The 14,901-nt window shown below is 42.0% G+C and overlaps 1 protein-coding gene across 9 annotated transcripts in view; it reads left to right on the plus strand.

Moving 5' to 3' along the window:
- Positions 1-9,839, plus strand: part of UIMC1 (ubiquitin interaction motif containing 1) — a 99,581-nt gene extending 89,742 nt beyond the window's left edge. For all 9 annotated transcript variants that reach the window (XM_033180051.1, XM_033180052.1, XM_033180059.1 and 6 more), the window contains 5 exons: positions 3,691-3,769; positions 6,183-6,354; positions 7,706-7,769; positions 8,835-8,871; positions 9,371-9,839. In XM_033180051.1, coding sequence (XP_033035942.1) covers positions 3,691-3,769; positions 6,183-6,354; positions 7,706-7,769; positions 8,835-8,871; positions 9,371-9,581 — 563 coding nt within the window. In that variant the 3' untranslated portion in view covers positions 9,582-9,839. The remainder of the gene's footprint in view (positions 1-3,690; positions 3,770-6,182; positions 6,355-7,705; positions 7,770-8,834; positions 8,872-9,370) is intronic.
- The last annotated feature ends 5,062 nt before the right edge of the window (positions 9,840-14,901 follow it).

Genomic DNA, 14,901 nt, shown 5'->3' on the forward strand with positions numbered 1-14,901 from the left:
GTGATCCCTGTTCTCTTCTACCTTTCCTTGATAGTTGTACTCAGACCCCATTGTTCTCTTTTGAAATCTGTGGCTGCTGTTATCAGCAGTTTGGTTTTTGGATATGTGTTTCATAATGAATTCTCTGCCTGTAGCTAGTTTCTATAGCTCTCTCAACCCTCATAAACCACAAGTGCTCCTTCAGAGCAACCTACATGCACTTCTCTGCTCTTTTGTAGGGGCAGTAGGTTTCAAAGGAAAATCAGCAGCAAGCCCCAGTCCAGTCTGTTGTGATCATAGAATTACCGTATAGTCCTAACCATCTATCAGTATCAAGTCTCTCCCTTCAAATTCTCTTCTACCTGCCCCCTCATTTACCACTTACCACCTTTTCTCTTCCCATTCTTTAGCTTCTTATTTTCCAGGAGTGGCAGCCTGCTCTTGTAGAAGAACATATGCTTCTGTAGTCAGATTTGTACTGCATTCCTTGTGCTTTTTGTTTTTTGTTTTTGTTTTGTGACCTTGATCAGGTTAATTAATATTTCGTTTACAGCCAGGCACAGTGGCTCACACCTGTAATCCCAGCACTTTGGGAGGCCGAGGTGGGTGGATCACAAGGTCAGGAGTTCAAGACCAGCCTGGCCAAGATGGTGAAACCCCATCTCTACTAAAAATATAAAAATCAGCAAGGTGTGGTGGCAGGCGCCTGTAATCCTAGCTACTCAGGAGGCTGAGGCAGGAGAATCGCTTGAACCCGGGAGGCAGCGGTTGCAGTGAGCCAGTATCATGCCACTGCACTCCAGCCTGCAACAGAGCAAGATGTGTCTCAAAAAAAAAAAAAATTATTTACTATAAAATAGAAATAATGATATATTCTTTGTAGGGTTGTTGTAAAGAAGAGATTATGTTTATAAAGTCTCTGGCACAGAGTAGGTCCTCATAAAACAAGAGCTCTTTTTTCCCCTAGAATCTATTGATAAAATTTAATTCAGCAAGTATTTATTAGCATTTAATCTGTCCTACACTCTGCTGAGGATGCTGAAGAGAGAGAGAAAAAAAAAAAGAAACAAAATAAAACCCAGAGTCTCTGAATTCAGAAAGTTGCATGGTGTAGAAGGAAAACTGACATATAAATGAATAGGAACAGAAATGTGCTAAATGCAATAGTGATATATAGACAGTACTAGAATCAATTAATGCTTTTTCCAACCCTATCTGTGGAGTGGTTTCCAAGTATTTCTTTTGGAAAAATACATGCTAGTCAAGATGGGGGACAAGTAGAAAAAGAAAAATAAAAAATAGAACTCCTAAAGGATTATGTAATCTTTGAGGTGCCAGCCTTTTAAGAATGGATTTCAGCAAGGCACTTGATAAAATCTCTCATGAAGTCCTTGTGTGTAAGATAGAGAAGTATGGGCTGGTTGATATAATAGGAGGTGGATTTGAGGCTGGTTCTGTCCTGGATGTTTTTCTCTTGCAGTACTTTAATTTTACTTATAAAATCTCTGCGTTGGAAGGAACCTTAGATCATTTAATCTGTGCCTGACTCTATATAATCTGATTCCTCCCTTCTAATTTTTAATTTGATTTACAGAAAAGTATACAGTGAAAAGTATGCCTCCTTCCTCTTCCAGTCTTCAAGTATTCCTGTCATCCTCCCCAGAGGCAAACACTATTATTAGTTGCTTGTGTGTGATCTTGTTTTATTATGCATATCTCTTTACACCTTGGGTTGTAGTTATTTGAGTGTGTATGCTGTCTCCATTAGTAAACTGCACTCTCCTTAAAAGCAAGGACAGTGCCTCGTAATTTCGTGTATCTCCCCAAATTACTTGCACATTGAAGATTGTCAATAAATGTTTGCTTAATTATTTAAAGGAACGTTTAACAGGGAGAAGACAGACTTCTCTGGTAACATGTCACAGTTTTGTCCTTGGCCATATCCTTTACAACCATTTTTCCCTGGTGACTTGGATGAAGATGTAAAAAGTGTGGTTGTCATATATGCAGATGACACATAGCTGAGAAAGAGAGCTAATAACATCAGATGACAGAGTCAAGACTGCAGATGATCTCAATAAATAGAAACATTCAGCTGAAAAGAACGGGGACAAATACAAAATCCCGTGTTTAAGGGGAGACAAAAAGGCCGGGCGCGGTGGCTCAAGCCTGTAATCCCAGCACTTTGGGAGGCCGAGACGGGCGGATCACGAGGTCAGGAGATCGAGACCATCCTGGCTAACACGGTGAAACCCCGTCTCTACTAAAAATACAAAAAAAACTAGCCGGGCGAGGTGGCGGGCGCCTGTAGTCCCACCTACTCGGGAGGCTGAGGCAGGAGAATGGCGTAAACCCGGGAGGCGGAGCTTGCAGTGAGCTGAGATCTGGCCACTGCACTCCAGTCCGGGCGACAGAGCGAGACTCCGCCTCAAAAAAAAAAAAAAAAAAAAAATTAGCTGGGCATGGTGGTGGGTGCCTGTAATCCCAGCTACTCAGGAGGCTGAGGCAGAAGAATCACTTGAACTCTGGAGGCAGAGATTGCAGTGAGCTGAGATCACACCATAGCACTCCAGCCTGAGCAAGAAGAGTGAGATTCCGTCTCAAAAAAAAAAAGAAAAGAAAAAGAAAATACAGTCAAGACCGTATGATTACTTGTCAGGGATGTTTATAGAAGGCATTTTTGTATGAGTAGGAGGTTGATCTAGAAGGTTAGGCAAACGGCCAACCATGGGCCTAATCTAGCCAGATACCTGTTATTGTAGATAAAGTTTTATTGAAACATACCCATTTGTTCATGTATAGTCTGTGACTGCTTTCCTGCTAACAGTGCAGAGTTGAGTAGTTGTGACAGAGACCATATGGCCTACCAAGCCTAAAATATTTACTCTCTGTCTCCACAGATAAAGTTTGCTGACCCCTGGACTAGATAAATGCTTCACAACCTAAGTTACTCGTAACCCTGCTAAATTATCTGTTGTGGGGATTCAGGTGTTAGGAGGAAAGAAGGTAGAGTTTGACGTGAAATTGTTGCAGTTTTTCTTGTTATGCAAGGAATGAAGTGGAAAACACTTGATTAAATAACCTCCAAGATCCTTTAAGAGACTGATTTTATAAACAGATGTCTTTTGGTGTGAGAGACAATATATTTGTGTATCAATTGGGCTAAAGCCATTTATACCCACTAGAATTGGGAGGTGGTACTAGTGTAGTGAAGAAAGACTGGTTGTATTAACTGTTCTGAGCCACAGTTTTCTCACTGCAGAACTTTTCAAAGTTTTGTAAAGGTTAGAGCTTATGTAGGCACTCAGATGTGGCTGTCATTACTATATTTCATAGAGTACCTCACTTAAGTGTGTGTCATACCAGATAGAATTTTGCTTGGGAAAATGTAAATCCCTCCCTTGAGTGCTGCAAGCTGGGATAGTACACAAAAACCTTTCTTGGTGTGGAGTAGATCTTTAGATCTCATGGCTTAGCATATAGCGGAATATCTTGTGGAGGACAGAATATTGTCAAAACTTTTGTTTTGGTGCAAATGTTACAATTGCTATTCTCAATGCTAGAAAGATTGAGACTTCGCAAACAATGTATTTCTCCTAGTGGGATAAGGTTTTAAACTTTGCTTCTTCCTATACATTTTGTCTTTTATATTCAGAGTTTACTGGTAGCTAATTATATATATTTTTTACTTTTTTTTTTTTTTATTAAAAGTATTGACTCGGAGACAAAAAGAGGTCAAGACCAAGAGTGACAGTGGGACAGCTGCCCAGACTTCTCTAGACATTGACAAGTAAGTAGGTGTGCTGAATTCACAGAGCTCCTGTATAGCATGCCATCATTTGGACTGAAGAAAAAGATCAGTTGTTATCTTACCCATCTGACCCTGTATTTCTTTGGCCTGCCAATGGCTTCATTGCTTGGATGCCTGAATCTCTCTCTTTTTTTTATTTTTTTTGAGATGGAGTTTCACTCTTCTTGCCCAGGCTGAAGTGCAATGGCATGATCTCGGCTCACCACAACCTCTGCCTCCTGGGTTCAAGTGATTCTCCTGCCTCAGCCTCCCAAGTAGCTGGGATTACAGGCATGCGCCATCACGACTGACTAATTTTGTGTTTTTAGTAGACGCGAGGTTTCTCCATGTTGGTCAGGCTATCTCGATCTCCTGACCTCAGGTGATCTGCCCACCTCGGCCTCCCAAAGTGCTGGGATTACAAGTGTGAGCCCCCGCGCCCGGCCCTGAATTTCTTTTTCTTATTCCTAGTCTCTGTCAGTGTAGGTGGCCTTTGTATCCATTTTTAATACACTAAAAACAATCCTGCCACCCACTCCACTTCCACATTGCTCTTAGGTTTCTGTTTTCTTTAATTTGCATATTGGTATTTGGTGCTCTTTGGGAAGCATTGAACATTTCACATAATAGTACAGACGTTGAATTGCAAAAGGTTGGGCAATATAGAAAACTTTTTGGTTGTGTGTTGCAGCTTGACTGAGAAAGCTTTTTCTGAGGAAGGGGTCAGGTGTAGGTGCTGCCATCTGAAAGTAAAGTCATTACCAAGAGTAGATTAAAGCAGTTACTAAGCAGAAACTTTATCTTTGAAACACAGATCTTAGACCCTGAATTTCAGGGCTGTCTTCCCTAATTTAGTGGAGCAGAACTGATCCTTTGGAATCTTACTGTAATGTAGACATTCGTCTAGAAATTCCTCACATTGTATTGCAGTAATTTTTTTTTTAAAAAAGGAACATTTCTGTATTCCTGGTTAGTCTGAGTTTTTTGAGATAAATACTTGCCTTAATTCATGTTTATATCCCCAGTTTCTAATAAAATATTATTGTTATTCTGAGACAGCAATAATAGCTGTTTGTTTAGTGCTAGTTTTATGTGCCAATCATTGTGCTAGGTGCTTTGTTTGTAACTCTTACTGTGGTTGATTTAAGGTAGTTATTCTTTTGTTTTTTAAATAAGGAAACTAAAGAGAAATTATATGTAACTGGTTAAGATCACTGCAGTAAAAGTGACAAAGTCTGTCTGACTCTAACACTCCTGCCTCTTATGCAGTACTTCTGTCTCTCATGTAGTAGGGAATTAATAAATGTTTTTTGCATTAATTGATAAACCTTGAAAGGTATATTAGTCTAGCTTTTCTCACAAGGCAGCATTTTGCTTGCATTCTTCTGGATAATTAAGTATTTGAGAGACTTATTTCTCCTATTGTAAAAATCTTCAGAAAAAGTCTTCCTTACAGCTAATCCAAGTCTCACTTGCTGTAGTTATTGAATAATAACCATCTGGCCATCATTATGGCCAGAAAGAGATGTCCAAGATAGCATGCTTTGGAAAATTTTTTTTAGCTTCTTAAAACCAAGGTGATCTTATGAGTCAGGCAGATCTAGTTTCTGACAGTTATTACCTATAAGACCATAGTTAGATTAGTTCCTTCCTAATGGAGCTGAATAATTCATTGAGAATTGTGATTAAAGAGCCTTGTACTGTTTCTCACCACAGAGAAAATACTTAGTAAATATTCATTTTTTTCTTTTACCCCCAGTGATTCCATTTTTACTGATGCCCAGTAAACTTTACCTCAAGGACCTACTTTTCCTCTCTTTTCCCAAACTCTACTCTTCTAAAAAGATAAAGATAGCTATGCATATAAAATTATGCAAAAGTCTCCGGCAGAACCACATGGTTTTTAGTAACTTCTTAGTTGATGTTGCAGATTGTAGAATTAAGGAAGTCAGCATGTAGACAGACTTGATTTACTTATCAGACAAGTTCATCCACCCTGGTAAAATGTCAACTTAATTTAATGCTTTTGGTGCTCCCTTTTCTGTGGAAATTTTAACTTCTCTTTGAAAAAACTATTACACTTAATTTTGGAAGAGTTTGACAGAATATTTTATGTCTGAAGAGCAATCAGCATTGTTTGAGATAGTTTGAAGAGCTGATTTCATTACCATCCCACTGCTGCAACAGCGGGGTACAGAGAAACAGCCAGGGAAAACTGCTAATCACTCAGTCCTTTTGATTGGCGTTGGGTTAGTTTTATTGGTGATCCTGCTGAGCGAATCTGCATTGGTTGATATGTCTCTTCCACAGAATAACTTTGGGATGTAAAAACACAATTTGAGACATATCTAGGGGCCCAGAGGCAAAGGCGCATCTTAAAACTGTGTTTTCTTCCTTTTTTGTTATTGGCTAGGAATGAGAAGTGTTATCTCTGTAAATCCCTAGTCCCATTTAGAGAGTATCAGTGTCATGTGGACTCCTGTCTCCAGCTTGCAAAGGCTGACCAAGGAGATGGGCCTGAAGGGAGTGGAAGAGCATGTTCAAGTGTGGAGGGGAAGCAGCAGCAGAGGCTGTGGAACCCAAAGGTATGTGTAGAGTGTTTTGGGAAAGGCTACCTAACCCTCTTGGTTGTCAGTTGTAAGAGACCACAGTTCTGTTCTGGCTTTTTCTTCTCCCTCCCCTCTTCCCTCTATTTATCTTGAAACAAGATTTGTGCTTTTTAAAATTTTTTTCCTTTTAATTTAAAAATTAAATTTTAAATTACATGTCCATTGTAGAAAATATGGAAAGTTCAAAAAAATATAAATAATCAGGGGAAGTCATCACCCATAATTTAGCTACTCAAAGATGATAACTTTTAATGTATTGGCCTATTTTCTTCTGGTCTTTTTTTCTGTGCATTGTTAATGTAATTGACACTGTTCTCCCTCTCCCCCCTTCTCTCTCTCAATATATATACAATAAGCACACACACAACATACTATATATCTAGTACTATATGTATACTGTATTCTATGTAGTACTTGATATGTAGTTTTCTCACTTGCATTTATGAAAACTTAAGGTATAGTGTAAACATCATTTTGGATTTTATTTTTAAAAATTACTATTAATGTTTATATCACACAGATGGTCATTTAACCATTCACCTATTATTGAACATTTTGGTTCTTTTGTATTGTAAGATTGTATTTAAAACATTAATCAGTCTTTGTACTGTTGATTATTTCCTTAGAATACATTTTCTGACATGGAACTATTAGGTCAGTGGATATACGAATTTTAAAGTCTCTCAAAACCTGCCAAATTGCTTTCCAGAAAGGATATCCAATTTATAATCCCACTGCCAAGAATATATGTGAGATCAACTCTGTGTTGAACTCCTTAGGAAGCTGCCGGGTCTGGGCCCTGGTCACTGGGAAGGATGGATGTACTTTCTGGACCTTGTAATTAGAGATCAGGAAGAGCAAGTATTGGCTTAGAGATGAAAAATAAAGCAGCAGCTCCATATTCTAGGGTTACTGACAAAGGAGTCACTGTACACACTAAAATGGGGAAGCCATTGTCTGTCATGCCAGAAAAAGGAGACCTCTCTCTGTGAATGGGGTGATTTTGAGGTGGAGATTTGGAGTTACGGTTTATAGGTAGGCACTTACTTATATAGCCAGTTTATTCTGGCATCACTGCCTGTAGACGCTACCTTAAAATTTATTTTCTATTTTAAATCCATGATAATCTTGGCATAACGATGTATTCTCTTCATTATAGTTTGCTTTTTCACTTGTGTACCCTCATTTATTGGAATGCAGAAGACTTGCCTAGAGCTGTGGCCCCCACACCTGTTCTCTTCTATGAACACGTGTGATCTGGGCCGTGGAAGTTGTATTTTAGACTCTGCCGTGAAGTAACCCTTTCATCTGTTTTTCTCTGTTACAGGAAAAAGGCCACAGTGAAGGCCGACTCCTTAGTTTCTTGGAACAGTCTGAGCACAAGACTTCAGGTGAGGACCCCAGGACCAGTTTTCCAGGCTTCTGCCTAAGGCCTTTCAATGAAGATAGCCATTGCCAGCCCCCTGACTTTTTGCTGGGACTCTCTGGGTACACACGTGATCCAATCAGCCAGCCTTTGAGACTCCATCTAGGTCATCTCTCCTTAAGGAAGATGGGGCAATATACTGTCTTATTCATCCTATATTTCATTTCAGGCTTTATAAAGCCTTGAATCAGGACTACCTGTTGAACTCAGAAAAAAACACTGTCAAAACACGGGGGAATGTGACAAGCCCCAAGTATACCTAAAGGAACAGGCACAGAAAACTAGATATGCAGATGTTATTGCTTCCTCCTATTGTTTTGTGCATCATTCATATGTTACCTTTGGCTTAGTGTCCCAACCTGCAGTCCTCAGGGTTTGTGCGTAGTATTTAGGGAGCAGTAGAGTGGATTGGTTAAGACCATTGCAGGGAGTTAGTAATACCAAACCTCATAGATTGCAAGAATTATATCTGGTAAAGCTCCAAACATATTCCCTGGCATAAGTAGGCTCTTGATAAATGTTAGCTGCTATTATTACTGTTGTTATTAGTTGCTATTGTTAAAATTCACCAGATGTGTATGGAAGAGGAGCTTTTGCTTAAGCCTGGTGAGATGTGCTTACCATCTAGTTCTAATAGTTCATTCCCACCAAGCAAATCTGTTGTGCCTTCTGATGACTATAAAAAGGCAGCCTCTCCCAGCCTCATATCCTGCTGTCTCTAGATCACCAGTTTGTGAATCTCTGCAGGTGGCAGATTTCCCTTGGCAACTTCCTTGTTCCTCAAGTCTAGAATTGAAGTCGATTTATTCAGAGGCTGTTCGTTCATTCAAAAGTGTTTCTCTGAGTGCCGCAGCAGCTGAGTCTGTTGGACACTAATACTCACATTCCGTGGGTTTAGGGGATTGTCTGTGCTACCTGGATAGGCCTGATGAGAAGCAGTGCCTAGAGCCCAGGAAGCAAAAGATCAGTGAGAAGTGGTATGATTACCAACACTACTACCAACATTATTATTTTTTCTCTCATATCACAGATGCAGACATCAAGTCTTCAGAAACAGGAGCCTTCAGGTGAATTGGATTGTGCACTGAATTGTGGCTGTCAGCATTTCTGAAAAGTGCAGGCCTTGTCCTGTGTTCTGTGTGTAGTGTGATACTCAAACTGTGGCAGTGGAAATCACTGTGGAACTATTATGACCTCTCTCAGTATGACTCTGTGCTCCCTGTTTATCTGAACTAAAGATTGGATAGCTCAGTTCATTCATTGTGTTAAAACAAGCAGAGTAAAAGTTATGTCTTATTCTTCTCTATCTCTCTATCCCTATCCAACCCTGGTTTTCTGACCTGGATTCTCAAGCAGCTTGGGAATTTGCATCTGAATTCTCATTCTCTCAATGCCAACTTTAAGTATATGATTTACCCAGTGACCTCATCTGTGAAAACAGAGTGATGATATGTGGTAGGATTATTACAAAGATTATTTCTACTAATAATCCCCTGATACAGGGCAAAGCATATCCTTGATGCTTATTAGGTGTATATTGAATCTGAATTTTTTCCTTCTCTCTAGGGTGCCCTCACCAGGTATGGAAGGGGCAGGCTGCAGCAGAGAGATGCAGAGTTCCTGCACACATGGTGACTTAAATGAATCTCCCATCAAGTCTTTTATTTCCATTTCAGAAGCCACAGATTGCTTAGTGGACTTTAAAAAGCAAGTTACTGTCCAGCCAGGTAGTCGGACACGGACCAAAGCTGGCAGAGGAAGAAGGAGAAAATTCTGAATTTCTAGGGTCCAAAAGTTGACAAAGCCATTAGTAGGAGGGGTGGGCCATGTTCATTAAGCCATAGTGGTCCCTAGTTCATTGTTGAGCAAGTTTTAGCCCTGCAGTTTTCACCACCAGCACCCACTCCGCATTCTGGTTTTTATGTTTTTTATGACCTATGCAGACAACTGTGTATAGTATTCTGTTTTATAACAGTTTGTTTGAATTCACTTACAGTTAAAAATTTAAATATATTTATGTTTGTATGAAATCTTACTTCAGTAGATGGAAATTTTAATTTTTTTTCCTTCATGTTGCAGGGTTTGGGGTGGGGATATTTTCATTGTAGAGATAGTTTATTAGACTCATAAATCACATGCTGAATGAATTCCATTACTGATCCTTGACATATCATGTATATATTCACTTAATGTATACTGCACAATTCTGAACACTGTGTGGTTATTCCCTTGACTGTTTCTGACATAATTCTGGGAGGTGCCAGGGGCATTGATTCCCACTATCTGTTCTGCCATCCCTGCTATTCAGTGACCTGTCCCTTCATCTTGTACTCACACAGTGGTTCAGCCTGAGCATAGAACCTTTGAGGGATGTGTCCTGCCATTCTTCCCAGGAATGTGTGAGTGAACACCCTGTTATTAGATGCCTATGCAATTATTTTTTCTAAATAGATTAACCATTGGGGATGCCAGGCATATTCGTCTGTTCAAATCAAGATTGATTCTCTTGATGCCAAAGGTTAGCAGCAACAGGACATGGCTTCTATTTTGGTAACATTACTAACATAGTGCACGTTCCTCACCATGTTGCCTAGGAGCTTCCAGTGCAGAACAGAGATGTGGTCTGTTCTCAGTGCGTGCCACACACAGACTCCAAACATGAGAGGGTGTCAATTGGCAGAAGCAGCTACCTGAAGGAGATGACCAAACAAGGATGTGAAGAATGCTAGCTTTGGCCAAAACTGATTTGAAGATGTAATGAAAAACTGGGGGAGGTGGCTGTTGACCAGGAAAGGATCTTGGGACAGGATAAACAGGCACATTCAAGACTCTCCTAACTTCTGATTTTGTCCAAAGTTTTAACATGAAAGTGAGGTATGTGTTAGACTGGGGAGTTCACACATAACTGGGATGGAAGACACAGCACAAATATTAAGGCCTTGTTCCTGCCTAGGTCCCTTTGCACACAAGCTTTTGGGTTAGAAGACGGCAAGATGTCAATCTCACTGTCTTTTCCTTCCATAGATAATGTCTTGCCGTTGGATGGCACTGACCTAGTGGCTAGCATCACATCAGAAATAGCTATTATTTTTTGAGCAATTACTACGGTCCAGGCAATGTATGTGGCCTTCATTTAATCCTCATAGCAACCCTGTGGGGTAGGCGTTATCATCTCAGTTTCCAGAGGAGGAAACAAAGGCTTAGGGGAACAAAGAAGCCACTTTTTGTCCATAGCAGTGAAACCACAGTGCCCCTGCTCTTCATTCCTGAAGAAAATGCCGTGTTTGGACTCCAGTATTGATTATTTTCCCATTTTTCTTGTAGTGAAAAGTAGTTTATCAGTTATGTCCCATAAGCTTAACTCTCGCTTGTTTTGTCTCTCATTAAATGGCAATTTATTGGAGGTAGCACTCTATAAACAGGGGATAGTGTGTGTATCTGTTTGCCTGAAGATAAGAAAAGGAAAAGGGTACTTCTAGAAAGTGAATTATTTAGCTTAAAATTGATCAGTCTCCCTAAAACATGAGTCAGCAGCAGGAGGGTATGGATCAGCCAGACCAGGAACCATAGGCTTAATTATTAGCTAAATGGGGAGTCAAGGGAAGAACAGCTACCCGCTTTCCCCATCACTTCCCTGCAACTGTCTTGTTTGCCCCCAGTCTTATTCTCCCCATGGTGTGATCCTGTGAGAGGAGCATTAGTGAAAGAGTGAAGAGACAAAGTAGAAAATGTGTGAGATCAGCCTACATCTGCACCCTGCTTCTGGTAAAAGTTAACCTCTCTGAGACCTGGCTTCCTTGTCCATAAAATGGGAAAAAATCATACTCATAGGGTTCTAAGGATTACCATAATGTGGATAAAAGCTTTGTTCTAGCACAATGTCGTCACATAGAAGAATGAGTTTTTGGCAGCAGTTATTAATGTGATGCTAGTCTATGTGTCACAAATGATGTTGCACTAAGGGGTGGAGGGATGGGGGCGGGGGTGCAGATGCAAGACGAGATAGTTTTCAGTGGAGCGCATACTCAGGAGGGACCACTCGGGCTCCATCAGCCATCAGGCTTCCACAGAAAACTTGGGTCCTGGGCATCTAGACCTCTCCTAGGCCCGCTGGATTTCTTTTACTTCTGAAAGATGAGAAACAGCTGTTCTGCCGATGCTGCCAACTCATGGAGAGCTGGGAAGCTCCATGAACTTCACAAGCTATTGCCATAAATTGGAAGAGGGAGAGGGGACTTCTCTTTGTTAGGCACTGTAGTTGTGCTTTTCATTTAGTCCTTACGGCAGCCCCAGCAGAGGTTGTGCCTCGCCCATTTCCCCCAGGCGTTCACCATTCTGCTGTGTACCCAGAGTCCTGTTGTAAGTACCTGAAACTCGAGGACTTCTCTTGGCTTGTATTGACATAAGCTGGGAGTGCCAGGGAATTAGTGCCCCTGGGGCAGCTCTCAGCCAGTGGAAGGGGGGAGGATAAATACCCCAGCTTCCTCACTCAGTGAGGGACAACTCTAAGGCACATTCTACCTATTTCTCAGGGTTCCCTGTGGCAGTGAACCTCTCTAAGCTCCCAGTAGCAACTATGTACACTTAATTGGCTTTCTCTTCCTACCTGGCTTCCAGCTCCTCTCCGTGTTCTCCGGATCAGGACTGGGACTAGGGTGATGAGCCTTTATTCTTGGGTTCATCTAAGTGCAAGGTTGGCACCTGTATGAACCCGAGAGGGTCTCTTTACATTCTGTACTCTAGGCATATCACTTGCATTGCCCTCATTCTGGCCCTGTTCTGGATCACTTCCCGAATAAAGTTATTTGTATTCAAATTAGGTCTGCTTCTGAGTTTACCTAACCTAAAGCAAATCCTATGAAGACATTAGTCTCCATGTGTTATACAAGGACAACCGATGCTTGGAGGAATGAAGAAATTTGCCTAAGGTCGTTCAGTTGGTAATGGGATGGGATTTTGAACCTAGGTCTGCCCAGCCCCGGAGCTGAAGCTCTCTGTACTATACCACACTACTTCCTACTTCCCATTTCAGTCACAAAACTAATGACTCAAGGGAAATTTCAGGTTTGGATGAGCTCATTTTTGCCTGCGAATCAGGGTAGCTTTGGCCTTAAGTTGTTAGCAGATGGAAATTTGGGGAGGGGAAGGCAGGTAGTAAGTGGATGAGAGGGTTGTAGTTGTCAGTGGAAAGACAGACTAGTGGAAAGACTGCTGAAACCATATGCACCCAGGAAGACAGTAAGAGGTTACTTATTTCCTGTCAGTTTCAAAAGCCCTGGACTTTTTTCTTTTTTTTTTTGAGACAAAGTCTTGCTCTGTCACCCAGGCTGGAGTGCAGTGGCGTGATCTCGGCTCACTGCAACCCATGCCTCCCAGGTTCAAGCAATTCTTCTGCCTCAGCCCCCCGAGTAGCTGGGATTACAGGTGCATACCACCACGCCCGGCTAATTTTTAAATTTTTAATAGAGACGGGTTTCACCATGTTGGCCAGACTGGTCACGAAGTCCTGACCTCAAGTGAGATCACCTCGGCTTCCCAAAGTGAGCCATTTTGCCTGGCCAGCCCTGGACTGTTGAGGTTGTTGGAGGGCTCTTCAGTTTAACAAAAATTTACTGATACTTGTTCCTTACCAGACACAGAACTGAGGTCTAAGGCTGCATGGGTGAATAAGAAACATTCTCTGGGAGCCCACAGTACAATGGAGAAGATGAACACATAAACAGATGCCTTTAATAAACAGATATAAATGCAGTGATACAAGAACATCCAAGATAATATAGAACCAATAAGCAGACCACACTCAGCTGGGGTCAGGGCCAGGAGGAGCTTTTCAGGGAAGGGCTCCTCATTGTTGATTATAATTTAAGGGATGAGGGAAAATGAGGTGAAAAGGTGGAAGAGGCCAAAGGGAGGGTCATTCCAGACAAGTCAGTACAAACCAAGACACAACAGAAGTAGCTCCATGTGTGTAGGAGAGCTGCAAGGCACATTCATGATATAAAGGGTGTGGAGCAAATTGGGGGAGCTTATTGAGGATCTCTATGCCTGGCCTGGGGGCACTGTGGGTGGTGAAAAGCCTGTGAGCAAGCTCAGAGGGAAGGCCTGAGCTCCTAGCCCATTGGCAGTGCTCTGCTTGTGCCCACCTCTTCCCCAGCGAACTGTTGTTCCTCATTCCTTAGCTCCATCTGTACAGTTGGAGATTGGCACTAAGGGGCTATGAGGGAACCTTGTGAGGACTTGTCCTTTCCTTTGTTGGTCAGTGGCCACCTGGTGTCTGAAGAGAACCGCTGGCAGCTGCAGTGCCTCTGCTATAGCCAGGCTGTCCCAGCTTCTCACAGACCTCAAGCTCAGCCATCCTTCTCTTTCCACTGGCCTTGACCCAGGCTTTCCCTGGCATTCCGACTAGGGAACCAGGACCCCTGCTCCTGGGGTCTGGACACAGACCTTCCAGAAACACAGATGAAGAGCCCTGGCAATGCTTGTCAGGGGCGTATCCTCACCCTGGCTCAAGAAATTGCAGGCTGTCAGCATGAATCACAGCTGGGCCTTTCATATTCAGTTCCACATTCTCCTCTCCCCACTGAACAAAGTGGAGAGGGACTGGGATCCCAGGCTAGGCGGGATGCTATGTTGTTTGTGACAGCCACTCTACCCTCCGCCACCCCATCCCCCACTTCCCTGCCTTTCACAGCCTATATGCCTGGTTGGTACCCAGTAAATTTCACAGCAGGACTGATGTTTGGCATGTTTCCAGGCCTTTTCATGCCACTACTGATAGAGGAGCCACTATCCCTGGTTTCCATCCTGATGTCATGTGGAGGTCTTCTACTATCTGTGGATAATGATAGAGTTACTGCTGACAAGGCAGCCTGAAGCTTTAAAGTGTATCCATGCATTCAACAAAGATTGTTGCAGGCTGTCTGGTATTCTACGTTGGTGCCCCAAGGTTCTGTGCCTTTGAGGAGAAATTTCCGCAGAGAAACAGTTTGTTGGCCAATAGCTCCACAGCAGCCTAACACTCCCCTTCTCCTTCCAGTAAAGAAGACCTACCGTGTGAACCTACTCTCTCTGCTCAGCCTACAGACTGAAGTCTAGAC

The sequence above is a fragment of the Trachypithecus francoisi genome, unplaced genomic scaffold (assembly GCF_009764315.1).
Source record: "Trachypithecus francoisi isolate TF-2019V2 unplaced genomic scaffold, Tfra_2.0 Lachesis_group2, whole genome shotgun sequence".
NCBI classification, from domain to species: Eukaryota; Metazoa; Chordata; class Mammalia; order Primates; family Cercopithecidae; genus Trachypithecus; species Trachypithecus francoisi.